At 41.2% G+C, this 27,123-nt stretch overlaps 2 protein-coding genes across 30 annotated transcripts in view; one reads left to right on the plus strand and one right to left on the minus strand.

Moving 5' to 3' along the window:
• Positions 1-27,123, plus strand: part of NUP42 (nucleoporin 42) — a 1,164,542-nt gene that overhangs the window by 775,296 nt on the left and 362,123 nt on the right. The gene's annotated exons all lie outside the window — the stretch shown is intronic.
• The window catches only part of TOMM7 (translocase of outer mitochondrial membrane 7), a 540,985-nt gene continuing 526,995 nt past the window's right edge, over positions 13,134-27,123 (minus strand). For 18 of the 29 annotated variants that reach the window (XM_050783160.1, XM_050783162.1, XM_050783168.1 and 15 more), the window contains exons 2-4: positions 23,258-23,430; positions 18,732-18,780; positions 13,134-13,348 (exon numbers count right to left, since the gene is read on the minus strand). In XM_050783160.1, the coding sequence (XP_050639117.1) occupies positions 13,333-13,348; positions 18,732-18,780; positions 23,258-23,360 (168 nt within the window). In that variant the 5' untranslated portion in view covers positions 23,361-23,430 and the 3' untranslated portion in view covers positions 13,134-13,332. The remainder of the gene's footprint in view (positions 13,349-18,731; positions 18,781-23,257; positions 23,431-27,123) is intronic. The other 11 variants (XM_050783176.1, XM_050783173.1, XM_050783181.1 and 8 more) reach the window with 1 other exon arrangement.

Genomic DNA, 27,123 nt, shown 5'->3' on the forward strand with positions numbered 1-27,123 from the left:
GGAGGCTAAAGTGGGTGGATCACCTGAGGTCAGGAGTTTGAGACCAGCCTGAGCAACATGGTGAAACCCTGTCTCTACTAAAAATACAAAAATTAGCTGGGCGTGGTGGTGGACACCTGTAATCCCAGCTACTCAGGAGGCTGAGGCAAGAGAAACACTTGAACCCAGGAGGTGGAGGTTCCAGTGAGCTGAGATCACTCCATTGCACTCCAGCCAGGATGACAGAGCGAGACTCCGTCTCAAAAAACAAAAAAAGATCTGTTCATTGTTTTGCATGTAATAGACACAATAAAAATGTAGGCTATTTAAGGAAAGATCAGAAAAATAAATGTTTAGTGTTTACTATTGTTAACACATTAATTTCAAAGAAGTTAAATTTACGGCCAGGCACAGTGGCTTACACCAGTAATCCCAAAATGTTGGGAGGCTGAGGCGGGTAGATCACTTAGTTCAGGAGTTCAAGACCAGCCTGGGCAACATGGTGAAACTCGGTCTCTACAAAAAATACAAAAAATTAGCTAGGCATAGTAGCATACCCGGGATGCTTAGGTGGACAGATCACCTGAGCCCAGGAGGTCGAGGCTGCACTGAGCCATGTTCATGCCACCGCACTCCAGCCTGGATGACAGAGTAAGACCCTGTCTCAGAAAAAAGAGAGAGAGAAAGAAGTTAAATTTATGATACAAATTTGACCATTCTATGTGTATAATGTAAGGCACTGACTGTTGGGTAAGGTACATGGGCCCTCTCTATGGAACTTGAAATTTAGTTTTTGTAATTGTCTGTATACCATTTCATCCATTGTATAATTTTTTTTTTTTTTTTTTTTTTTTTTTTTTTTTTTTGAGCCGGAGTCTTGCTCTGTCACCCAGGCTGGAGTGCAGGTAATCTCGGTTCACTGCAACCTCCGCCTGCCAGGTTCAAGCAATTCTTCTGCCTCAGCCTCCTGAGTAGCTGGGATTAAAGGTGACTGCCACCACACACAGCTAATTTTTGTAATTTTTAGAGACAGGGTTTCACCATGTTGGCCAGGCTGGTCTCAAACTCCTGGGCTCAAGTGATCCACCCGCCTTGCCCTCCTAAAGTGCTGGGATTACAGGCCCAAGCCACTGCACCCAGCCTTCATCCATTGTATAAATTATTTTGAAAAGTAGCGCATACCAGTAATAGGACCATAAGCATCTGGTTAGCAGACTGGGTCCAAATCCGTTTTTCCTGTGCTTTGGAGAAAATTACCCATGGCTGTTTCATTTGCAAAATAGAGATAATGCCCAGGGTTGTTGTGGGGACTAAATGAATAAACTGCCAAGTCACAGTAAACATTCTCTCTCCCATGTCACCTCCTCCCAGCATCCTCCGATGTCAAGTCCTTGGCCAGGACTGCAATTACCCATTATGACTAACATAGTGAAAAATATTAGCCCTTTATGATTCACATTATGCCAGTATCCAGTTCACAAAGCATTTTATACTTAATATGTATAATTCTATAATCCATCCGTTCATTTTCATTGAACACCTACCATGTGCCAGGACCTGTGCTAGGCTCCAAAATTACAGCAGAAGACACTGTCCTGTATTTATGGTGCTTACATTCTACAGGCAGGAGACAAGAAATATATATGTATGTATATATACATATACACACATATACATATGTTAAATTATAACTTTACATGTATATATCAGGTGGGTAAAACTTCTTTGAAGAAAAAGTGAGATTAAAGGAGAGAATGATGGGGAGGCAATGATAGAGACAGGAGACAGTCAAGGGTCCCCGGCAAAACCACACCTTCAAATCTAAAACAACCTGAAGGCTGAGGGACCGGACTGCTGGTCCCAGATGAAACCCACGACCCTGAGGGAGAACCGCCCCTGTTTGCCTGCCCTTTCCTGACTGGTTCTTTCGGAATAATGCCTACATGCACGCTGGGAAAATGGGGCGGGGCCATGGGAAGTTCACGCCTTATGCCAGGGGAGGAGGCTGGTCTTTTCAGCTTCTGTGTGTGGTGGCCTAGTGTTCAACCTGGGAGGTAGGGGCCTATTAGCAGAATGCCCTGTCACTTTGCTGAGGTTTTTTTTTCTTTTTTCCTTTTCGCCAATGAATCCAGCCCTCCTCTCCCTTCAATGTGTCCATGTGCCTAATTTCTCCTGGTCGTGACACAAAAACCTGGATTTAGCTAAACTAAGGAGCAAAACTTCTGCATCATTCTGGTGGCCCATCTGGGGATCAAGGAAGGGTGAGTAAGATGTGAACAAAAAAATATTTTTCCCTTTCGCTTCTAAGCCTTTTCATTCTAGGACTTCTGAGGGTAGAGGAAACTGCATTCCCCCCGCCCCTCAATAGCCATAGGTATGCATGAGATGGATGGGCAAATGGCAGCTCCCCAGCACCTTCTCCTCCCCGCTGGGGCTGAGGTGCATGGCCCAAGGGTGCCAGGAGACAGGCTGGGGCTGAGGCACATGGCCCAAGGGTGCCAGGAGGCAGAATGGCCAGCATTCGCCATCACACATCCACAGTGTCTTCCCCTCCCCTGACCAGGGGGTCCAGCTCTGTCAGACAGCAATTAAGTTAGTCTCCCTGTTGGAGGAACCTATTTGCATAAGAGGTTCTTCTCCATACTTCTTTTTTCTTTTCTCCACCCTTTCAGCAGTTAACACAGCCCTGCATTTAAGCTGTTTTTTTTTCTTTTCTCCACGAGGTCAGGAGTTAACTTTAATGCAAGAGGCTTTTCTTCTTTTTAGAAGACATTTTACTAGGCCAAGCCCCTAACTTAACAGTTTATATTATCTGTAAAGTTTTAATTATGAAAAAGGATTTGTGAGGTTGGTCTTAAGCTGTATCCAATCTGGTGTGCTTTGCATGTCTTTCTATATGGTCAGTAGCAAACTTTGCTGCAGGCCTCCATCTTGTTTTACATCCTTGCAAGTGTGACCTGTAGCCACCTGGCATTGCTTTGTTTTAGCTTTTGCCATTTTACAGTGGTGGCCCAGGTTCAATCCTGGCTGAGGGAATGAGTCTTTTCTAGTTTTATATCTGCATTACCTTTATCATTTGTTGATTCTCTTTCTCTCCATGAATCACCTTGGATTTTCCTTTCTCTGAGCACCAGGGAGGTCACCTTTAGTAAAGTTTGAAAGCCAGAAATATTGGCCACTTGGCCCAGCTAAAATTGGGTAACAAGGGATTTAAAAGGATTTTCTTAAAGAGTACTCAGCTTAATTAAAAGTGGATATCCAAGTTATAGGTATATTAAAAAGGCCTTTATATTTTTCTCTTCTTGGTTCTTGTTTTGCTGGAAAGGGGTTTTAGGGTTTTATCTCAGCCAACTGAATTATTTCTATTTTGCCTTGCCACTCTTAATACACACGAAGAGAGAGACCTCTGTTTTCCTCATGGATCCCTCTCAAAATCTGTTTTTGCCTTCTAGCTGTACCTGTTTATTAGATCCTAAAAACTGCATGTTTTCCTAGCCTTGCTCTTGAAGGGCTCCACCCAGAGGCAAATAATCCAATTAGGAGGCTGCAAATGAAAAGTCTTATGGGCACTGGATTTTCTTTGCCTGTCTGTGTAGTTATATATGTTGTGTGTGATGTCTATTAAAAAGAGCTCTAATTAATTGACTGAAAGAAGGATTAGTGCTTGGATCAAATATTTTTTAAAGGGAAGATAAAAGCGGTGGTAACTTTTAGTTCACATGACTTTAGTCTCTGAGAAATAAAAATAGCCTTAAAGATTATTGGTAAAATGCAAATGCCATCAAAATGTAAATAGGTGGACAAAATTATTCAGATCAGATACTAGGTTTACAAAATGCTTTAAGGCTATAAACTGCTTTGTGGTTTTTGAGAACTGTTCGATTTGCCTGCTTCAAAACTGGTAAGGTCTGGGGACATGTGGAATTAACCACACCCTTAATTATGCCAGAAGTCAAAACTTGGCTGTACCTAGTACATAATTAAAACAACTTGCCAGGCGCGGTGGCTCACGCCTGTAATCCCAGCACTTTGGGAGGCCAAGATGGGCGGATCACGAGGTCAGGAGATCGAGACCATCCTGGCTAACACGGTGAAACCCCAACTCTACTAAAAATACAAAAAATTAGCTGGGCGTGGTGGCGGGCGCCTGTAGTCCCAGCTACTCGGGAGGTTGAGTCAGAAGCTCACTGCGGGGCTTGCAGTGAGCCGAGATCGTGCCACTGCACTCCAGCCTGGGCGACAGAGTAAGACTCTGTCTCAAAATAACAACAACAACAACAACAACAACTTACCAGGTTTTACATTAAAGTTAAAAAATGCTAGGAGTTACCATTGTAACATGTAATTGAGACTACTGGAAATAGATTTGTGAGAAATACATGTGAGTTGTATAAGAACAGTAAAATGTGTTTTTAATAAAAGATTATAGGAAGGTGTGGAAATGTAAAATTCTTGCCTAAGGTTAAAGGATTGTTTTGAATTAGATAAAATAAAGCTAAAAGTTCAAACAAGTTGTGAAAGGAATGTAAAAATTAATCTTGCAAAAGAAATTCTGTGTGTGAACATATTGGCTAAATTCAAATATGGCTTTTCTGTAAATTAAACACTGAAATAAAAGCACAAGCTACTCAGCACCAATCTGCTCTTTAGCAAAATTTGTAAAAAGTTACAAAAGGTTTCTGCTTTCAAATTTCTTTTTTTTTTTTTTTCTTTTTGAGATGGAGTCTCACTTTGTCACTCAGGCTGGAGTACAGTGGTACAATCTCGGCTCACTGCAGCCTCTGCCTCCTGCATTCAAGCAATTCTCCTGCCTCAGCCTCCTGAGTAGCTGGGATTATAGGCACCCACCACCATGCCTGGCTAATTTTGTATTTTTAGTAGAGACGGGGGTCTCATCATGTTGGCCAGGCTGGTCTCGATCTCCTGACCTCAAGGGATCCACCTGTCTTGGCCTCCCAAAATGCTGAAATTACAGGCTTCAGCCACCGTGCCCTCCCTGCATTTACATTTCTGAGTCATCATTTTGGCAAAATAAATAAGTTATGGTAATCTGGAATTTTATTTCATAGCATCAAGTGTTTTAAACCTCTAACATTTAACAGGCTTCCCAAAATCAAACTTCTATTTCAAAACTGTCTTTCCTGACACCTGGCTTTTGGATGCTATAGAGGGCCCCTGGAACATCCAGAAGAGAGATAAACAGAATTACCAGACATGTCTAGGTACACAGGATTGCCAAAATGTTGTTTAATCTTCTTTAGGTTAGTGAATATTGATATATTAATGTTGATATTATTAATATTATATTAATATATTAATGTTGATATTACTATATTAATGTTGATATTATTACTATTAATATATTAATGTTGATGTTATGTTAATATATTAATGTTCATATTTTGGTAATATATTAATGATGATATATTAATATATTAATGTTGATATTACAATGTTAATATGTTAATGTTGATATTATGGTGTTATATATTAATGTTGATATTATTATGATAATATTACTGATATCAATATTATTGATATCAATATTGATTAATATTTATATTTATTAACATTAATTTTAATATTCACTAACCTGTATTGCCTATATTAATATAGGTAATTAACAGCTTCTTAATATTAAATACCTATATTAATATAGGTTTAGTGAATATTAATATATGTTCCAAAATTATATGGGATTTCTAAAATTCTAATGCCTGAGTATATGCTATCAATCACAATTAAGGTGGTTAAGTTATTGTAAACCACAGAAATAAACCAAATTTCTTTGTCAATCATGTTTCTGACTGTAACTACCCTGGACATTTTGTTACTTACAGACAATTGTTGCCTTGTTTTGATCTTCAGAAGATGGTGTTTAATCAGCTATAGAACTTTAACAGGTGCTCTCAAATGCAGGTTTCTGATACCTTTGAAGATTGTGACACTGGAATAAAGGAAAAACATACAGGACTCACGAAGAGCTAACATGTTCATGAATATCAAGCAAAACAAGAATTAATGGAAAGGACTGAACTAATAGAAAACTGAAGTAATCCTTTTTACTTTTGCCTGGAACACTGCTGATTCTTGTTTTGTTTTTCAGACTCAAGGAAGCTTATTTTGAACTATTTGCAGCCTTTAATAATTGAGTAAGGTAAACTCCTGTGAACAAAATTTGGAGCATATTTCTCTCTCTCTCTTTCTGCCTGGCTTCTCCAGAATTTGGAAACTAGTTGTGTGTATTCTTAACTTGAAATGGCAATATAGTTATTTGCATCAGTGCAGTAAGAATCCATTTTCTTTTGCAACATGACACAATTGTAGAAACTGGTTGTCTTACCAAGGTTTTGACTGGAAGGGTGTGTTTCCCTTTAAGGAGTCAAGCTCAACTTGTAGAGCCAATAAAAGCACCTTGGGAAAACTGGCCTCACACCTTGTCTACACAGTCCCTGTACAGAGTTCCTGACCTGTGATAAGTAAAGAATGTCACTTTCTGACAGGCCCAAGAGCTCCAACTTTATCTCAGGACCTTAAGAGGAGAGGATCACCCAACTTACAAGTATTTGATGGTACAAACTAATGGCTAGGCTCGGTTTTAGAAAGTCCTGAGATTTATTGTGGATCAGAGTTCCATCAAAGCCAATCTACAAGGCCTATGTAAAAATAATTATTCTTGCTGTACTTTATGCAAACAATCAAGCCAAATATAAGACTAGTCTATTCTGCAAACAACTCAGTCTTATCATGGTTTGTTTTTAACAGAAATGAGTATGGGAAAGACAAATTATTTTTCAAAACTTATCATACATTTGTCATTAAGTTCTAGATTCATTAGTTGTTTTTAAGTTTTTGCCTACATTTTAGACTGACCCTGCTAATTCCTGTGAATCATCCAGCGATCTCTAACTATAGCTCAAAAGGAACAAAATGGGATGGATAATGTAAAAATCTGGATCAATATTTTAATGCTGAGCAATTATCCTACAGACCCTGCCAGGTGACGGGAATAAATAGGGTGCCCATCACTCGGAGGTTTCCTTTTGGAGAAAGACCAAGGGAGCTAACCAAAGACAAGCCACATGCACCCAAATCTTAGCAAGCATAGCTACAGCCACCAGTTATCTGGGTATGTCACAATACATCCTTTTCTCTCCCTCGTTAGAGGAGGACTCAATTCCACAGCTTCACCTTAGTATTCAGCTTATGATAAGGAGTCCATGCAATGCCCCTAAGACACATTTTTGTCCCAAACTTAATTCCAAGCTTCAGGTCAATGTCCTAAGAAAGAAAACTGGATCTGAGGGATCCAGAGGCACACAACAAAAGTTAAAAGACACAATGCAGGTTAGCGTGACTGATTCCTGCCAATTAAGCCAAGCTTCCCATTTCATGGATAAAGTTCATGCTAGTATCCATGGCATAAATGACGTCTAAGGAATTCAAAGGCTACTGACAGCACAGGAGATAGGGCATACATGGGTAAGAGTGAATATTCCCAGTCCCTAGGCCCCCCTGTTAACATGAGTAAAAGCCATTTTAGCATCCATGGGCAACACACTGTCACAGTCACCGGGACTCGGGGATACGAGATTGGAGGAAAGGAAGAAGAGAGGAACACCTCACTTTCTCTCCCTCACGTACCATGGGTATTTACTAGGAAGAGAAGGGAACCTGGGATGCCTCGGTCCCTCCTTTCTAAATAAGTAGCCATTCATCTTCAGTCTGTACCCCTTTCAAATGCATACTGAACCCCTGGGACTCCTTTGAAAGAAACACTTTTTTTCCTTTTTCCTCCTCTCTTCTTACTTCACAGATACGTAATTGTGTCACCGTACTATGGGATGCTTCCCTTAGATACATCCTCTAAACTGTGAAGAGTTAATTTACCAAACCTTAAACTGGTTGACTTAGGATTGGGCTTAGGGAAGGGAACCCAGAAGCCTCACATGCCAGCAAAAGGGTAAAGTTTTTTTGTTTGTTTGTCTTTTTAACCAGACAGATTTTGGCTTCCCTATCCCTATGCAAACTGATAAAAGGCCTCAGGATTTTTGAGCTGTCCTTACACTCCCCTTGTTTTGTTTTGATACATGTGTTCTAATAACCCAGTTTGTCTCGTCTTGCCTTCAGGACATCAAACTTCAAATGGTCATACAACCAGAGCCTCAGATAATGGCCCCTTTCGCCAGAGACCCTTAGATAGGCCTCTACAGGAGTTCTGACTGCTGTCTTCCCAAAACAGCGCCCCCTGCCAGAAGGAAGCAGTTAAGATTGATCTTTGTCCTCATCCTTATCCTTATCTAACGGCAATTAGATGTACTTCTTTAGAGAAGAGAATGATAGACACAGGAGACAGTCAACAGTCCCTGGCAAACCCCACCGTCAAGCCTAAAACAGCCCGAAGTCTGAGGGACTGGACTGCTGGTCCCAGATGAAATCCTTGACCCTCAGGGAGAACTGCCCATTTGCCTGCCCTTTCCCAACTGACTCTTTCTGAATAATGCCCACATGTACACTGGGGGAACGGGGTGGAGCCACGGGAAGTTCTCACCCTGTGCAGTGGGGAGGAGCCTGGTCTCTCCAGCCAATGTGTGTGGTGGCCTGCTATTCAATCTAGGAGGTGGTAGGGGGTTCCCTCTGTTAGCAGGACCCCCTCTCACTTTGCTGAGAGTTTTTTTTTCCTTTTTTCCTTCTCACCCAATAAATTCAGCTCTCCTCACCCTTTAATGTGTCTGCGTGCCTGATTTCTCCTGGTCATGATACAAGAACCTGGATTTAGCTAACTAAGGAGCAAAAATTCTGCATCCGCAACACAGGTTTAGGGTCTTCTATTTTAAAGGATCAGGGAAGCCCTCTAACAAGATGACATTTAGGCAGACTGAAATAGAGGAAGCCAACCATATAGATATCTGGGAGGAGAGAGTTCCAGCAGGGAATAGGTAGTACAGACTACAAGGTGAGACTATACTTGGCCTTTCTCTGGATAGGAACAAAACAGCAAGAGTGCAAGCAAATGTGGGTGATGAATCATAGGCAACAAAGAGACCAAAGATGCAGAAGGTCAGATGATATAGGGTCTTGCAGGTCACGGAAAGTAAGTACTTGGGATTTCATTCCCAGTGAGATGGGAAATCACTGGAAAACTTTGATCAGGATGTGATGTGATCTTATTTTTAAAAGGATCACTCTGGATGTTCCATTGAGAGCACACTGTAATACATAGGAGAGAGCAAGAAGGCTTCTGCAAGTCTGGGGAAGTTCTCAAACCTGACTTGCATCAGAAGCACCTGTGATTTGTTAAATCACAGATTAATCAAACAAAAACCTGTACATGAATGCTCATAGCAGCTTTGCTCGTAACAGCTAAAAATTGGGAGCCCAGATGTCATCCTTGTACATCCATTCCATGGAATACTACTCAGCAATAAAAAAGAAGAAACTATTTTGATAAATCTACAGAGAATTATGCTGACTGAAAAAAGCCAAACCCAAAGGCTGTCTGATTCCATTTATATAACTTGCTTGACATGACAAAATTATAAAAGTAGTTAACAGATTTCCTGGTTGCCAGGGGTTAGGGGTAGGGGCAGGGTAGGAGGAGAAAGGTTGACTATATCCCACCACACAAGGGATCCTTGTGGTGACAGATGTTCTTTCTTGACTTCATCAATGTCAATATCCTGATGCTGACCACAGCTTTGCAAGTGTGAACGGAAAATAAGTCTTGGGACACTAAAATCACTAAGCTAAAGGGAAAAGTCAAGCTGGGAACTGCTTGGGACAAACCTGCCATCCATTCTATTCAAAGTCATGCTTCTGTCCACTGAGATAAACATATATCTGATTGACTCATTTGGAAAGGCTAATCAGAAACTCAAAACAATACAACCATTTGTCTCTTATCTACCTGTGACCTGGAAGCCCCCTACCTCATTTCGAATTGTCCCACCTTCCTGGACCAAACCAATATTTATCTTACATATACTGATTGAAGTCTTGTGTCTCCCTAAAATGTATAAAAACAAGCTGTGCCCCAACCACCTTGGGCACATGCTGTGAGGACCTCCTGAGGCTGTCACAGGTGCGTGCACATCCTTAACTTTGGCAAAATAAACTTCCTAATTGAGATTCGTCTCCGATAATTGGGGTTCACACAAGATATTACCACTGGGGGAAACTGTAAAGGATACAGGGATCTTTCTGTATCATTTCTTACACTGTATACAACTCTACAATTTTCTCAAAATATGGTTAAAATAATGTTTGAGGAAATGAAACACGCACAGACACACCCACATTGCTGGGCCTCATCACCAGTTTCTGATTCAGGTCTGGAGTAAGACTTGAAAATGTGCATTTTAACAAGTTTCCAGGTGAAGCTAGTCTGGGACCAGCTATGAAAACCATTAGTTTAGAAAATAATATCCTGGGGCAGGTATTGTTGTTCCTATCTTGTGGAAGGAATCTAAAGATTAAGTGACTTCAGCCAGGCGCGGTGGCTCACACCTATAATCCCAGCACTTTGGGAGGCAGAGGCAGGATAGCTTGAGCCCAGAAGTTTGAGACCTGCCTGGGCAACACAGAGGCCTTGTTCTCCCAATAAAAAAACCAAAAGTGATTTCACCAAAGGTTCTAGAACTGACAGGGCCAGGACTCAAATCAGGTCCTACCAGCTCAGTGTTTTTCCATAAGCTAATCAAGGTCAGGAATAATCTCAGTCATAACGACTCTCTAGTGTCTAACACAGAACAGAAATCAATAAATGCTTGAATTGTACTGTCCTAAAAACTAAAACTCATAAAATGTGGGAGCTTAAACATTTCACAAACTTTACTATATATATATATATATATACACATTAAACTGTGTAGTAGTCTCAGCTCTTAGGCTGTACCCTGAAGAAGTGCTTAAACTCTGTTCCTTAGCTTCCTTAGATGTGAGATCAGGGAGCTGGTTCCTTCCTAATTCTGGATGCCTTATTTTAAAATTTCTGAGGTTTTATAGACAGCTATAAGGTATGAAAGGAAAATAAATCTCAGGACCCCTCAAATCACTAAGCCAAAAGAAAAGTCAAGCTGGGAACTGTCAGGCCAACCTGCCTCCCACTTTATTCCTAAATGAGACAGCCACAAAGAAAAGAAGCTACATACCTCCCTCACAATTTGCCCACAGGAAATTCCTTGTGGACAAAGGATAGACAGAACTCAAAGTCATCCTTCTGAGACTCACCTGAGACACATGCATTATGATTGCTTCCTCTGCGCTATTTATGTAAAAAATGCAGACTCACTGAGCCAGACTAAATTGTGTATTCAGGCTGATCAAGGACTCAAAAGAATGCAACCTTTTGTCTAGGAAGTCCCCACTTCGAGTTGTCCCACCTTACCAGACCAAACCAATGTACATCTTAGACATATTTATGTCTCATGTCTCCCTAAAATGTATAAAAGCAAACTACATACCCTGACCACCTTGGGCACACCGCCTCAGGACTTCCTGAGGCTGTGTCATGGGAGCATCCTTAACCTTGGCAAAATAAACTTTATAAATTGACTGAAACCTGTCTCAGACATTTGGCGTTCACAAAGGTCATCCTTAAAAGAACACAACCAGACCAGGCGTGGTGCCTCACACCCGTAATCCCAGCACTTTGGGAGGCCGAGGCGGGCAGATCACAAGGTCAGGAGATCGAGACCATCCTGGCCAACACGGTGAAACCCCATCTCTACTAAAATACAAAATATTGGCCAGGTATAGTGGCATGCGCCTATAGTCCCAGCTACTCGGGAGACTGAGGCAGGGGAATCACTTGAACCAGGGAGGCGGAGGTTGCAGTGAACCGAAATCACATCACTGCACTCCAGCCTGGCGACAGAGCGGGACTCCATCTCAAAAAAAAAAAAAAAAAAAAAAAAACCACAACCAGTTATGTTTACCATTCACATTACTATTTAAACAAAACAGATACCTGACACAGCTTTCTCAATTTCTGAAAATCCCAAGTGAGAAACAGAAGAAAAACGTCTAAACAAAATACTAAACAAAAGTTCCCTGACAATGCACTTGGCAAAAAGGATTGGGGGGAACCACAAACTTAAGCAATTCCATGGAATTTTAATACTGTGCTCAATTTTCAGCAAAATTACACACGCCTAGATTCACAGAGATGCTGAAGCAATTACATTAAGTACTTACCAAACTGATTTCCTGCAGTTAGCTCTCAAGAATTCCACTTTAAAATCCCCTTATGCAACAAGACACCACAATAGTCTTCTACGTCTCCATGGCAAAAGTAACAAGCCTTGAGGAAATAGGCTTAAATAGCTAAGAGGGTTTTACATTAGAAATAAGAACTTTCTGGTGATGGCAGCTCCCAGCACCTGAGAGGGATTATAGTCATGATCATGCCTAAATACTGGATGCTTAAAATACTCAACCCAATAGGCTCTTTCCAAACTGTTTGTTTCAGGTTCTGCTTTCTTGTATTAGTAACAATGGCCAAACGTAGTAAATAATGCTATTTTGTTAGAAGAATGGAAAAAACTAAATAGAAGTAGGATTTAAATAGAGGTGAAGGTCCCAGGAAACCAGTATCTAGAACTGAAAACTAGTTTCCATTCATTAGCTGCCTTTCTTTCTACCCGAAAACAGTGCTACTATTCCATGTAGCTCTCCACGGGCTCTTGCCCAGCCAGCTCTAGTTTCCTAATATAACTGAGGGAAACTTTAGACTCACATTTAACCTACAAATAAATCACACAACTCTCCAGTGCCATTCCCATCCCCTAGCAACAGAGCCACCAGGACCTTTATTTCTTGCGCTCAGAACTTTAATGCAGAGGAGGAAGTGACAGTTTGGTTTGTCACAAACTGAGAACTATCTGTATTCTTACTACCTCGGAATACCCTAGAAGGAGTTATTAATTCACTGTAAAGGTAAACTGTAATCCATATGTTAGGTCAATGGGCAGGAATTAACATGGAAAATTTTTTTTATGTCATGATCCACCCACCTTTGTCTCCCAAAGTGCTAGGATTTACAAGTGTAAACAGCACCTAGGTACATACACAAATTCCCTGTTTTAAAAAAGTACCAAAAGGCTTAATTTTTACCTGATAATCCTAGCATGTTCAATTCAAAAAAGACTCAAGCATAACATTGTTAAAAACATTTATTCTGATACATTCTATCATAAGTTAGTACAAGTTCCACTCTGCTACAGATGCATCTGTGAAGGGCCTTGTGCCATCCAACTAGTGACTGAACGATGTCCCATTTCTTATCCAAGCCAGAGCACACATCTTCCATGCTGTCCGCTGATTGCCTCCAAATCCAGAAGACCAATTAATCCTTTATCCCCAAAGTAGGCTAAAATGTTTGTGAAGAGGAGAAAGAAATTAAATTCCAAAATAAAAATCTTCTACACATAACCTAAGACCTAGAAAATTTTATACATTTATGTTTGTTTCCTCATCTATCAAATTCAGAGTTATGAAAAGACAAGGATCAATCGCACCAAACAAACAAATTAAACATACAGAACTGTATTAAAATACACTTTAGTTACTTCTGAGTGCAGTTACCTATCATAAACAAAAACAAAAATGTGAGCAGACACAAAATGAAGTCAATCAAAAGGAAAACGATTACTGATTTCCATTAACAGGTAAGCCTGATAAACCCAGAAAACAAAGCTATCTCATTATTAGATGCAACATCAGTAATACTAAAATAACATTTATTGAATGGTTTCTGTGCATTAGACACTGAGGAAAGTTCATAACTCCCAACTACGATCCCTATTTTAATGTGGAAATTGAGGATCTGAGATAGTTATATCATTTAAGAGGGCAGAGTGGGATGTGGCCTAAGTGCTCTTACAACCATTAGGTTCCTAGGGAGCAATTAGCCTCCACTTCCACCTCAACTAACTCTTACCCCAAACATTCCAGTCACTAAGAAGCCCAACTCCCAAATCATTTGCTGACTCCAATAGAGTCTAAGAAGGAGCAAAGAGATGGTTTCAGGAGCAAAGAGATGGTTTCATTTCTAAATCCGGCTGCTTAAAAATGTGGCCCATTGAATAAAATTGCATTATTAAATGACAATGACAGTTTTGTAGTTTATTTTTAAAAAATATTTTCAGCCAAACTGAAAAGTGCAGTGAAAGGCGCAGTGGCTCACGCCTGTAATCCCAGCACTTTGGGAGGCCAAGGCGGGTGGATCACGAAGCCAGGAGATCAAGACCATCCTGGCTAACACTGTGAAATCCCGTCTCTACTAAAAATACAAAAAAAAAAAAATTAGCCAGGCATGGTGGTGGGCGCCTGTAATCCCAGCTACTCGGGAGGCTGAGGCAGGAGAACAGCATGAACCCAGGAGGCGGAGCTTGCAGTGAGCCAAGATCACGCCACTGCACTCCAGCCTGGGTGACAGGGCGACATTCCGTCGCAAAAAAAAAAAAAAAAAAAAAGAAATTTCCCTGTGCCTAAGAAGAAAACACACATCTATTTCCAATTTTCATTGTGTATTAAAATCTCCCCTTAAACTCTTAAGTATTTTTGCACACAGTGAAAATATAAAAATAAATTACTGACCAGGCATGATAGCTCATGCCTGTAATCCCAGCACTTTGGAGGCTGAGGCGGGTGGATCGCCTGAGCCCACGAGTACGAAACCAGCCTTGGAAACATGGTGAAACCCTGTCTCTTAAAAAAAATAAAAAAGGCTGGGCGCAGTGGCTCACGCCTGTAATCCCAGCACTTTGGGAGGCCAAGGCGAGTGGATCACGAGGTCAGGAGATCGAGACCATCCTGGCTAACATGGTGAAACCCCGTCTCTACCAAAAACACACACACAAAAATTAGCTGGGCATTATGGCAGGCACCTGTAGTCCCAGCTACTCGGCAGGAGAATGCAGTGAACCCGGGTGGCGGAGGTTGCAGTGAGTCGAGATCGCACCACTGCACTCCAGCCTGGGCAACACAGATCGAGACTCCATCTCAACAACAAAAAAAAAAAAAACCAGCCTGACCAACATGGTGAAATCCTGTCTCCACTAAAAAAAAAAAAAAAAAAAAAAAAGATTAGCCAGGCTTCATGGTGCACGCCTGTAATCCCAGCTACTCAGGAGGCTGATGCAGGAGAATCGCTTGAATCTGGGAGGTAGAGGCTGCAGTGTGCCGAGATTGGGCCATTGCACTCCAGCCTGGGCGACAGAGCAAGACTCCAAATCCAAAAAAAAAAAGCCAGGCGTGGTAACGCGTGCTTGCTGTCCCGGCTACTCAGGAGGCTGAGGTGGGAGGACAACCTGAGCTCAGGAGGTCAAGGCTGCAGTAAGCCATGACTGTGCCACTGCACTCCAGCCTGGGTGACAGAAGAAAACACACAAAAAAAGATCTATAAAGGTCTCTTCTTCAATGGTAATGGGCAGCAAAAATATAAAAAGGAAATTTTGCTCAGCCTTATGCAGATAATGGAAATGATTCTCTTAACCTTGATATGCACATATTTTGCCTAAATATTTTACTAAAACACTGCCCCTCATATATTAAAGGACTTTTGAATAAGGCATTCATGTCAACCAACATTTGCTGACCACATACAATGAGCCATCCTGGGTGAAAGAGGATGATACTAAGATGAAAGTGGTCCTAATCTCAAAGAACCCAACAACTTGGCAAGGGAAACAAACTAGTAGATCCTTAACTGTATTATTTACATAAGTATTATATACACAATAAATATATATAGAAACAATAGACTTTATATTAATAAACAAATTTTATGTTAATAAAAACCATAGCAGGTATAATTCTGTTCCTTTCATAGTACAGATCAGGCAGCTCAGATCTCTCTAATTACTCTTCCCAGTGCAGGGAGCACAGTACATGAAATTCCTTAACTGAGTAACCCTTTGCAGGCAGTCACTCAATTCTTTCCTAAAACACAAATGCCTCTGGAAGGAAACCATTAAGATGTCCTTAATGACAGAAAAGATCAAGAGGGTTAGCACCAGGAAGGAGAGAAGCCTCAAAAAAGGACAACAGAAAGACACATTCTCTCCCCACTTCTGTATCCTAAATCACCTAGGGCACAAAAAAATGTTACTTCCCAGCATGCTGGTCCAGCCTAAAATTTGTACAAGATGTGATGCTTTGTCAATTCCTGTCCAAAGGACCACCAAGATGGCCAGGTGCTGTGGCTCATGCTTGTAATCCTAGCACCTTGGGAGGCCAGGTGGGAGGATTGTTTTTTGAGCCCAGAAGTTCAAGACCAGACTGGGCAACACAGTGAGACCCTGTCTCTACAAAAAAAAAACTAAAATAAAATATAAAAAACCCACAGAAGACCATCAAGAGATGAGTGTCATTAAGTTAATTCAATACTTGTTGAGCAATTACTTTAGGTGCTTATGAGACAAAATATATTATAGCTACAAGGCAGAGAATGACAGATACAAAAGGATACTAAGGGGCTGGACGCAGTGGCCCATGCCTATAATCTCAGCACTTGATCCCAGGAGTTTGAGACCAGACTAGGCAATATGGTGAGATCCTGCCTCTATAAAAATTAAAAAGAAAAAAAGAAAACTATGGAAACACAAAAAACAGAATAGTTTTAGCTAGGAGGAAAGAAGGAAGAGATTTACGGAAGGGGCAACATTTGAGATTGGGCTTTTCTAGAAGCAGATTTCCATCCAGTGGAAACTAAGGGGAAAAAGCATTCCAGGCTGACGGAGCATAAGCATAGGGGCAAAGGCATAAAAATATATATAATTTATTCTGGGACTTAGCATGCAGTATCATATAGCTAGAGCACTGTTTTCATAGGATAAGGAAATGGGGATAAAAAAGATGACACTGAAAAGATTAAAAATTATCATTAATAGTTTACTGGTCACATATTACTTGACAAGTACTAATACTTTATATATAATATTCTTATTCAATGCTCATGGCTACCTTATTATGTAGGTATTATTATCCCCAACTGATAAAAAGGGGAAATGAAGCTTAGAAAGGTTAATGGTTTCTTGGAGAAAGGTATTTGATGATAATTTCCAGTACTTGGAAAATGCCACACAGCTTGACTCAGTAGTTCTCTCTCATGCTTCCCAAGGTAATGTTTCTCTAAGGAAATAACTGGTCTAAGGCCAAGGCCACTCAACTAGTAGGCAGCAGATATATTGCCTCAATCCCTATTTTACAGAAAAGGAAACGATAGATCAAAGAATAAGGGCTAAGAAAAAAGGACTTAGTGGGGAATCTCTGAAAGCAGTTTCTAAAAGTCATGCCATAAACAGTTAAAGGAAGAGAGGGAGGAGAGGAAGGTAGTGCATGAAGATCATTTGTTGAAAAACTTTATCCGGGAAAAGAGAATAACTGCAGAAGTGAACAATTTGAAGGCACATATTGTAGTACCCTTTGAGAATAAAAAAGACCTTCCTCTGAAAAAGAAAAGAGCAGCAAGGCAGATGTGGTGGAGCAAATTCATATCAGATGGCATTGTGCTAAGTAAAGGAAGAGGTAAAATTACTTGGGGAAGGCCACATGGACCTAGTGGAAAGAATGTGAGCTTTGGAAATAGAACATATTCCACCACCTACTGACTGTATAACCTGCTCTGAAGTGACAACTAGACACATTGTGTAAAAAGCACCTAAAGCAGTGGCTGACACATTGTAGGTGATAGTGAATAATGTATTTTCTGCCCACTCTAGAAAAACCTGGCTTACAGTAAAAGTTCGAAGAAAATGAATGAAGCCCTAGAATAGTCAGTGAAAAGTCTGTGAGGGCAACCCACAAGAGATGTCTGAGACAGGATCAAGCAGAAATCCGATTCACTAGTGTGCAGTAGTCATGATCATCATAGTGCCACAAGTATCAGTCCTTCCTCCAGAGCAACCTGCCAGTTTGAGATTATACGTATACATACAATTTTCACAAGTATGCACATATATGCATACATGTGTATATGAGTATGTATACCGTGTGGGTGAAGTTTTCACGAGTGCTTACACATACCAGCAAGATCATTTCCGAGAAAGGAATTTGACAGTCAAGAGCCATAAATGTTCATATACTTTATTAATCCCATGACAATTTATAAGGAAATCAAAATCTATAAAAGCTATGTATACACAAATGTTAATTATTTACTTTTTTTCTCTTTTTGGTAGAGTTGGGTCTCGCTATGTTGCCCAGGCTGGTCTTGAACTCCTAGCCTCAAGCAATCCTCCCACGATCTTCCCACCTTGGCTTTCCAAAGTGCTGAGATTGCAGGTGTGAGCCACCACACCCTGCCCAAATGTTAATTATATTGTTGTATAAAATACTTAAAAATTGAAAAAACTAGGTAAACCACAACTGGAAAATACATGGGATAGCAACTCAAATTTTAAGTGAAAACAAAATCCTGCATACCCTTGTCAGAATGATATAAAAGGTTGTATTCATCTGAATGAGGATAAGATGCGAATATGGGAAATTTAAAACAGTTTGCATTTTAAAGTGGTAGGATAATAAATTCTTTTTCTGTTAAAATGTGCTTCATTGTAGTTATAACATGGTACAGTAAATACAAATTAGGAAGGGGAAGAGAAAGTAGTTGCAGTTTTCCAATAACCCAAAACTATACTGACTGATAAAGCTCCATTTAAAGGCCTGCCACTATTACTCTTTTACATCTTAGTGATTCAATACTACTGTATGAACATTTGCCCTGAAATGTTTAGTTTTAAGAGCAGTACCTCAAAACAGTTGGCTCAGGCATTCCAGGATCTGCACCCCTCTTAAATCCTGAATCAAGGAAGACAGAAGAGAAAAAAGTATTAATTAAACCCCCAGCAGACAAAACATTTACAATCAAGACTTTTTCTTCTTTGTAATCCAACCTAGGATAGCTAGAATGATATCTACACCAACCAGCACTATCTAAATTTATCTGCACTACAGAAGTCTCCAATCTTCATTAGAGTATGAAATTGTGTCCAGGACTAATCAATAGGAAGAACAAGCTATCTTACTCCTTTCTTTTTGAGATAGAGTCTCACTCTGTCACCCAGGCTGGAGTGTTGTGGCATGATCTCGACTCACTGCAACCTCTGTCACCTCTGCCTCCCAGGCTCAACCTATTCTCCTGTCTCAGCCTCCTGAGTAGCTAGGATTACAGGCACGCGCTGCCACGCTCAGCTAAATTTTTTTGTATTTTTAGTAGAGACAGGATCTCACTATGTTGGCCAGGCTGGTCTCAAACTCCTGACCTCAAATGATCCACCTGCATCGGCTTTCCAAAGTGCTGGGATTACAGGTGTGAACCACCATGCCCAGACAAAAACAAACAACTTTCTCAGTGAGCCACTGCACATGGTCATTATATACACAATTGGCACAGTTGCCCTTAGCATGTTCTATCTTTCATTATTAGTCATTTACCCAGAAATAAGATACCACAACTCCAAAATTACACTGGATGAAAGACTATGAAGAGCAAAATGATTTTTGGAAAAACACATAACCAAGGTTTTAAATTTTTTTAGAGACAAGGTTTCACTATATTGCCGAGGCTGGTCTTGAACTCCTGGGCTCAAGTGCTCAGCCTCCTCAGCCTCCCAAAGTGCTGGGATTACAGGCGTGAACCACCATGCCTGGAGGAAAAACTACTGAACTTTTAAAAAAACACAACTGAGGATATTTTATCCCTCATAAACCTCTTTTATAAAACAAAGACCAATGATAGAAAAGGGACAGGGTGGGGGGCGGGGGACGGCAGGGGATGGATCATCCAATACTTATTATTTAACAACCTAATTAAATCAACTCTTTACAAGTATGGTTATCTTTTACCATTTAAAATATATTTATAAATTAACCTGATGACATATATGCTCACTTGCTGAAGTAACTGATTAAGTTAGGGAGGTTTCAAGAACTATGAGGGGTCTGCAATTTTATCTTATTTAAAAGATAACAAAAAATAGTATGTGTAATAGGGAATAAAAGTTAATATTTTTAAAAAAATCTTCTGTGATTTAGACCATTAAAATAAATAAATAAAAGATAATAAACTGGCCTGCCAGTTTCACAGATGTTGGTATAAACACTTTTTTTTTTTTGAGAAGGAGTCTCGCTCTGTCGTCAGTCTGGAGTGTAATGGTACAATCTCAGCTCACTGCAACCTCCGCCTCCTCCCGGGTTCAAGCTATTCTCCTGCCTCAGCCTTCCGAGTAGCTTTGGATTACAGGCATGCACTACTACGCCCAGCTAATTTTTGTATTTTCAGTAGAGACGGGGTTTATGCACGTTGGTCAGGCTGGTCTCAAACTCCTGACCTCTGGTGATCCACCCGCCTCAGCCTCCCAAAGTGCTGGGATGACAGGCGTGAGCCACTGCACCCAGCTGGTATAGACAATATTCTAAGTCAGAAACAAAGAACACTTTATTACTTCCAGCAATAGATTGTGAGAGTATCATCATTTTTGCTTCAGTTCCTCAACTCCCAATTTCCATGCAAAGAGGTCCGGATGACACCTGCACATGTGGTGGACTGCACTGCAGGATATTAACTGGAGTTTAGGGAACCAGAATCTTTTATAATGGGCTGCAAGTGCATCTCCCTTTGCTCTGTCTGGAGGTACTATTTTCCAAGGCTGTTTGTTCTACAAACGCCCTCAAAAGATAACATGAAACAAAGGGTCATCAGAGCCTCTGCTTATAAGATGTGCAGAAATGCAAGAGACCATGGAGAATTGCCTTCCAACAAGTGGCTCATTAAAACCTTGTTAGTAGATGTCCAGACAGATTCTCTATTATCGTGTCACTGCTTGTCATATTTTACAGCACTATACTACCCAAAGCACTGAAAGTTATGACTGAACCTAAATTACATACAAAGTTAAATCTGCAATTGCTGGTTTTAGTGAGAGTTGAGGTGGAGGAAGCAAAAGAACAACCTGGAGCCAGGTGTGGTGGCTCATTCCTATAATCCCAGCACTTTGGGAGGCCAAGATCGGAAGATTACTTGAAGCCAGAAGTTCAAGACCAGCCTAGGTAACACAGCAAGCCCCTGTCTCTATTTCAACGTGGGAACTGGTTTAGACATAAAATTAAATATACAGCATAAGGGAAAAGACAATGATAAACAAGTACTGGAAAGACAACCTTAACACCAATCTCATAGAACTTGAATTGAATGTTGGGGTGAAAATCACCATAATGGTAGTCCTAGGAAGGGAATATAGCCAGTGTGCATAAAAAGAAAAATAAACTGTAGTATGGGAAAGGAATGCATTATCAACTCTTAGACGAAAGCCCCTGGCATGTAGATTGCAGCAACCAGCTATAGCTTTCTAGCAATAGAAATGGAATCTCAAAACAGGGAGGAGGAGGGAACAGTAGATGAAAAGACTTACAGAGAAGCAAAGAACCACAGGAACACAAAAAGCAAGAGCATGCTAAAATAGGACCTCGCATACACAATGAAAACAGAAGGTGGCACAAAGAAGGGGAAGAATCAAGCTTCCACACCTCTCTTAGCTAAAAGGAGAGCTAGTCCCAGTGTTTGACCAGCCAGAGTAGGCCCTTCTATCAGTAACTGAAAGAAGTGGGTGGGGGGAGGTGCTGCAAGAATAGTGGGGATAACACAACTGTCATATTTAATCCTTGGTACCCACACAAAGTCACTAAAATCTAGAAAAGCAGTTTTTTTTTAAAAAAATTGCACCCAGAATAAGGTGCAATCTTTTTAAGTTCTATAATCCCAGGTTATAGCTGGCTTGCAACTCATGGAGAAATAAAAACCACAGCTGCTTAATCAGAGTGTACTTTATCTTATACAATGCATGACACCTAAATTAAATAGGAAGCAGCACCTTGTTAAAATCACAGCATTTTAAAATGTGAAACTGAGTTTTAGAATTGTCAAACTATATGATCAAACTGACACAGCTGGGATGAAAAACCTGCTCTTTCCCTTTCACGGTACTGCCTGAGTGGGGCAGTAAAATTAAAAAAAAAAAACTACTGGCTGGACGCGGTGATTCACACTTGTAATCCCAGCCCTTTGGGAGGCCGCGCGCAGGGCGGGGGCCGGCGAGAGGGGCGGTAGCTAACTGGAGGCCAGAAGTTTGAGACCAGACTGGCCAACATAGCAAAACCCCGTCTCTACTAAAATTATAAAAATTAGTCGCGAGAGGTGGCTGCAAGTCTGTAATCCCAGCTACTCGGGAGGCTAATGGTGGAAGGATCGCTTGATCCCAAGAGGCAGAGATTGCGGTGGGCAGAGATCGCGCCACTACACTCCAGCCTGGGCACAGAGCGAGACTACGTCTCAAAAAAAAAAAAAAAAAAAAAAAGAAAAGAGAAAAGAAAAAACTACAGAATAGGTCCCAGTCTGCAGCCCTAACTGAAAAATATTAACAAATCTTTGCAGTAAGTGACGGAGCCTGGTGGCACGAGCCTATAGTCCCAGCTACTTGAGAGACTGAGCTCCGTGGGAGGATCGCTAGAGCACAGTGGGCGGAGGTTGCAATAAGCCGTGATAGCGCCACTGAACTCCAGTCTGGGTGACAGAGCGAGACTCTGTCTCAAAAACAAATACAAAAACAAACAAACAAAAAAAAACCCAAATCCTTTAAGTACCCTATAGTGGTTAAGACTATGGGCTCTGATGCCCCACTGCCTGAGCCCGTAACTCCCTCAGTCAGCATAGCTGCGCGACCTTGGCAAAAGTTTCTCTACGGCTGTTTCCTCACCTGTAAAATGGGGGCAGTAATAGAAATCATCCAAACCCTTCATTGTACAGGTAAGAAAGCAGAGGCATCCAACGATTATTATTATAATCATGCTTTCATGGCAGTGGTACTTTCACAAGGGGGTCTAGATTCCCAGAACAGGCCTCTTTCCACTTAGGACCACATGGAGAGGTGAGGACAAACACCCCGAGAACCCACCTACTGCTAAAGAGTGCATTAGTCGCTTTCACATCCACTGGGGTCATCCAACCCTCCCAACAATCCCGAGAAGTATGACCTCCACTTTAAGGATGCAAAAATAGAAAAGGAGGGATTGCAAGACTGGTTAAAGACCATGCAACTATAAAGCGACGGAACGGGAACTTGAACTCAGGTTAGATCGCCCCACTTGACCAGACAGCCTCAGGGGCCGTGCACGGCGGTGTCCCCTGTTTTTCTCTCCCTCCTTCGATGGCCAAAAATGGGACAGCAGTCTCCGCCACCCTCTTCCCTCCAGTCACTTTCCCGGTTCTTCTCCTACTGACCCAGGTAAATCACAAGAGGGATAAAGCCCCAGCGGATGGCAAACTGGCCCCCCTTGAAGAGCTGCTGCAGTCTCTGCTTGGCCTCCTTGCTCAGCTTCACCATAGCGACGGCCGCGCGGCGTAGGGAGAATCCCTTACTGCAACCACCTCGTCGGGAATCCGCAAGGGAAAGGAAGTGCGCAGGCGCTACACACGGCCTTTACGGCAGGAGTCGTGAGCGTCGCCAGTAGAGGTCGTAATTCATCACCTTTAACCTTCGCTGCTCTTCCGCCGTGCTACCAGTAGTTGGCGCATGCGTGGTTGCGATCATGGCCGGTTGTAACTTTGCGTTTCTGTCACCCATGCTTAAAGCGCATCTTCAGGTTTTTCTTCCTTGACATAGAAGGAACATTAATTAAATTCAGAGGGACTGGATTTTAGTCCCAACTCTTATTCTGACTGGCTGTGTAACCGTGAACAAGTTATTTAACTTTTCAGAATCAGGTTGTTTGTTCAAACCTGAGGTTGAACTGCAAGAAAGGTTACGAAGTGACACTCAGTAGGCCCCGAATCCATGTTTTCTTTGATCCCAATCTTTTTATAAAATTTTTTTTTAATTACTTGCCAACATTTTAGAATTTGGGAAATCTCACATGAAATTCTGGACTTTTGAAGCTGAGAAATTCCATTGCAACAATCAAGGAGACTACATAGGAAATGACACTTCTGTTTGGCCATCTTGCCCTCATTGGTTTAGAATGGCAGCGGTTCTCAACCCTGGCTGCACATTAGAATCAGTTTAGGAGAGGTAAAATCATACTCATGCTGGAACTAGAACTCCGAGAAATTCTGATGAGTTTGGGGCTGGGAACTGGCCATTGATCTGCCTTTGAAGTTCCCCAAGTGATTCCCAACCTCTGATGTAATAAATTTCTGGCTGCTGTCATAGTTGAGGTTTGACCCCCCCAGGTCTAAGACTTAATTGATTTTTAAGGCTGAACAACATTTCTAAGGCTTTGACTTTTAAGACTTTCCTGCCTCACTCTGAAGGTACATAGTAGTTTTCTGTGCCCAGTGGCTGTGCTCCTAAAATTTCCCCTTGCTAACCTCTGTGGCTTGCGCCTGTAATTCTGGCTGTTTGGGAGGCTGAGGCCAGAGGACCGCTTCAGTTTGATGCTGCAGTGAGCTGTGATTGGGTCACTCAATGTAACCTCCCAACGGGTTCACCTTGCCCGCTGCCTGGACAGAGCCGATTCATCAACACAGGGGAATTACAATAAAGAGTAATTCATGCAGAGCTGGCTGTGCGGGAGACCAGAGTTTTGTTATTATTCAAATCAGTATCCCATAGCATTCGGGGATCAGAGTTTTTAAGGACAATTTGGTGAGTGGGGAGACAGCCAGTAAGTCGGAAGTGCTGATTGGTTGGGTCAGAGATGAACTCACAGGGAGTGGTAGCTGTCTTGTGCTGGATCAATTCCTGGGTTGGGGCCACGAGATCAGATGAGCCAGTTTGCCAATCTGGGTGGTGCCAGCTGATCCATTTTGCAGGCTCTACAAAATATCTCAAGCACTGATGTTAGGCTTTACAGTAGTGTTATTTCCAGGAGTAATTTGGGAAGGGTCAGAATCTTAGTTCCTGGGTTGGGACCACAAGATCAGATGTGCCAGTTTACCGATCTGGGTGGTGCCAGCTGATCCATTTTGCGGGGTCTGCAAAATATCTCAAACACTGCGTTAGACTTTACAATAGTGTTGTTATCCCCAGGAGCAATTTGGGGAGGGTCAGAATCTTGTAGCCTCCAGCTGCATGACTCCTAAACCATAATGTCTAATCTTTTGGCTACTCTGTTAGCCTATATACCAAAACCTGCAATGCACCCCCTGAAACTAAAGTAAAAGTTGGAAAGAAAAAAAGAAGAAATAGTTTCTGTTTTGGTGGAGCTCAGATAACAGCAAGGGACAACATAATGACTAAAAGCACAAACCAACTGTGTGATCTTTCATCAATTATTTAATATCTCTGAATCTCAGTTTCCTTATCTGTAAAATGAAGCCTGCTGTATATATTTAAATCCTTGCAAGAATTAGTAAAATAAGCTATAATGCAATGCAATCTTACAAGTTCCTGTAAGGATTAAAAGAATATTTTTTAGGCAAGAAGGGGATTTGTTTTAGGAAAGGGCTGTTATCATCTTTGTTTTAAGCTAAAAACTAAAAGTTCCTTCCAAAGTTAGTTCAGCCTATGCCCAGGAGTGAACAAGAACAGTTTGGAGGTTAGAAGCAAGATGGAGTTGGTGAGGTCAGATGTCTTTTGCCATCTCAGTTATAATTTTACAGTGGCAGTTTCATCACTACAATCCAGCCTGGGAAACAAGAGTGAGACCATGTCTTTAAAAACAAGAAAAAAAAATCCCCTCGCATTATGGTATTCTTCTGCTAGGCTCATCATCATTAATAATAACAACCTGTGTCTACTATGTCTGTCATTGTGTTAAGTGCTGAAAAATAGTTCTTTTAATCCTTACAGGAATTTGTAAGATTGCACTGCATTATAGCTTATTTTACTAATTCTTAGTAAGGATATATATAGCTTCATTCTACAGATAAGAAAACTGAGATTCAGAGATATTAAATAATTGATCAAAGATCACACAGTTGGTTGCTGTTAGTCATTATATTGTCCCTTGCTGTTACCCGAGCTCCTCCAAAACAGAAGCTATTTCTTTTTTCTTTTTTTTTTTTTTTTCTTTCCAACTTTTACTTTAGTTTCAGGGAGTGCATGTGCAGGTTTGGTATATGAGTAAATTGCATGTTGCAGGGGTTTGGTGCACAGATTATTTTTTCACCCAGGCAATAAGCATAGTACCTGATAGGTAGTTTTTGGATCCTCACCCTCTTCCCACCCTCAAGTAGGCCGCCATGTTCATTGCTCCCTTCTTAGTGTCCATGTATTCAATGCAGAAACTGTTTCTTTCTCATCTTTTAAATTCAAATACCTGATACACAGTAAGAATGCAGTGAATGTGGCACTATCCTGCCAGTTGGGCTAAAAATACCAGTCATTTGCCTTTCTCAAACATTCATTGAGCCTTGTTATATGCCAGGCACTAGAGATATAAGATTTTTTTTTAAACTGCCCTTAAGAATATCATGGTTGAATGGAGAAACATGAGTAAACAGATAATTCCAATGTAATGTGAATATATCTACTAAGTCCCACAATAAAGTTATGCTCAAAATTTGACAGAAAGGCAGAAGAAAGACAACTAACACTGCCTAGAGGAGTCAGGGAACTTTTGAGGAACCCCACGCAGTTAAAACTAGAGAGAGGAGTAAATTTGAAAACCATTAAGAAGGTGAACTCAGCAGGACTTGTTGGCCAAATGAATATGAAGGGCAACATTGAAAGAGGTAGTCAAGGATGACTGTCAAGTTTTGAGCTTGTGTAACACACTGAGTTAATCTTACTCCTTGACCTCCACAAAGTCTAAATTATGTAGATTTGATCCAGGGCAGGTGAGCCCCAAAGTGGGTCTTAGCCTGTGGGTTCTTGGCTTTACCCAGGGAAGAATTCAAGGCCAAGCTGGTGGTAAAAGAAAACAGCTTTACTAAAGAGGTGTTACAGCTCCACGACTGCTCCTGCAGAAATAGCAGCTCAGGGCAGTTTTATAGTCATATTTATACCTACTTTTAATCACATGTAGATTAAGGGACAGTTTATGCAGTAATTTCTAGGGAAAGGGTACTAACTTTTGGGTTGTCAGGTCACTGCCATGGAAAGGGGTGGTAGCTCCCCAGTGTTACCAGGGCAATGGTAAACTGACATGGCACATGGCACACTGGGAGGCATGACTTATGGAAAACTGCTTCCACCCTGTCCCTGT

The sequence above is a fragment of the Macaca thibetana genome, chromosome 3 (assembly GCF_024542745.1).
Source record: "Macaca thibetana thibetana isolate TM-01 chromosome 3, ASM2454274v1, whole genome shotgun sequence".
Taxonomy (NCBI): domain Eukaryota; kingdom Metazoa; phylum Chordata; class Mammalia; order Primates; family Cercopithecidae; genus Macaca; species Macaca thibetana.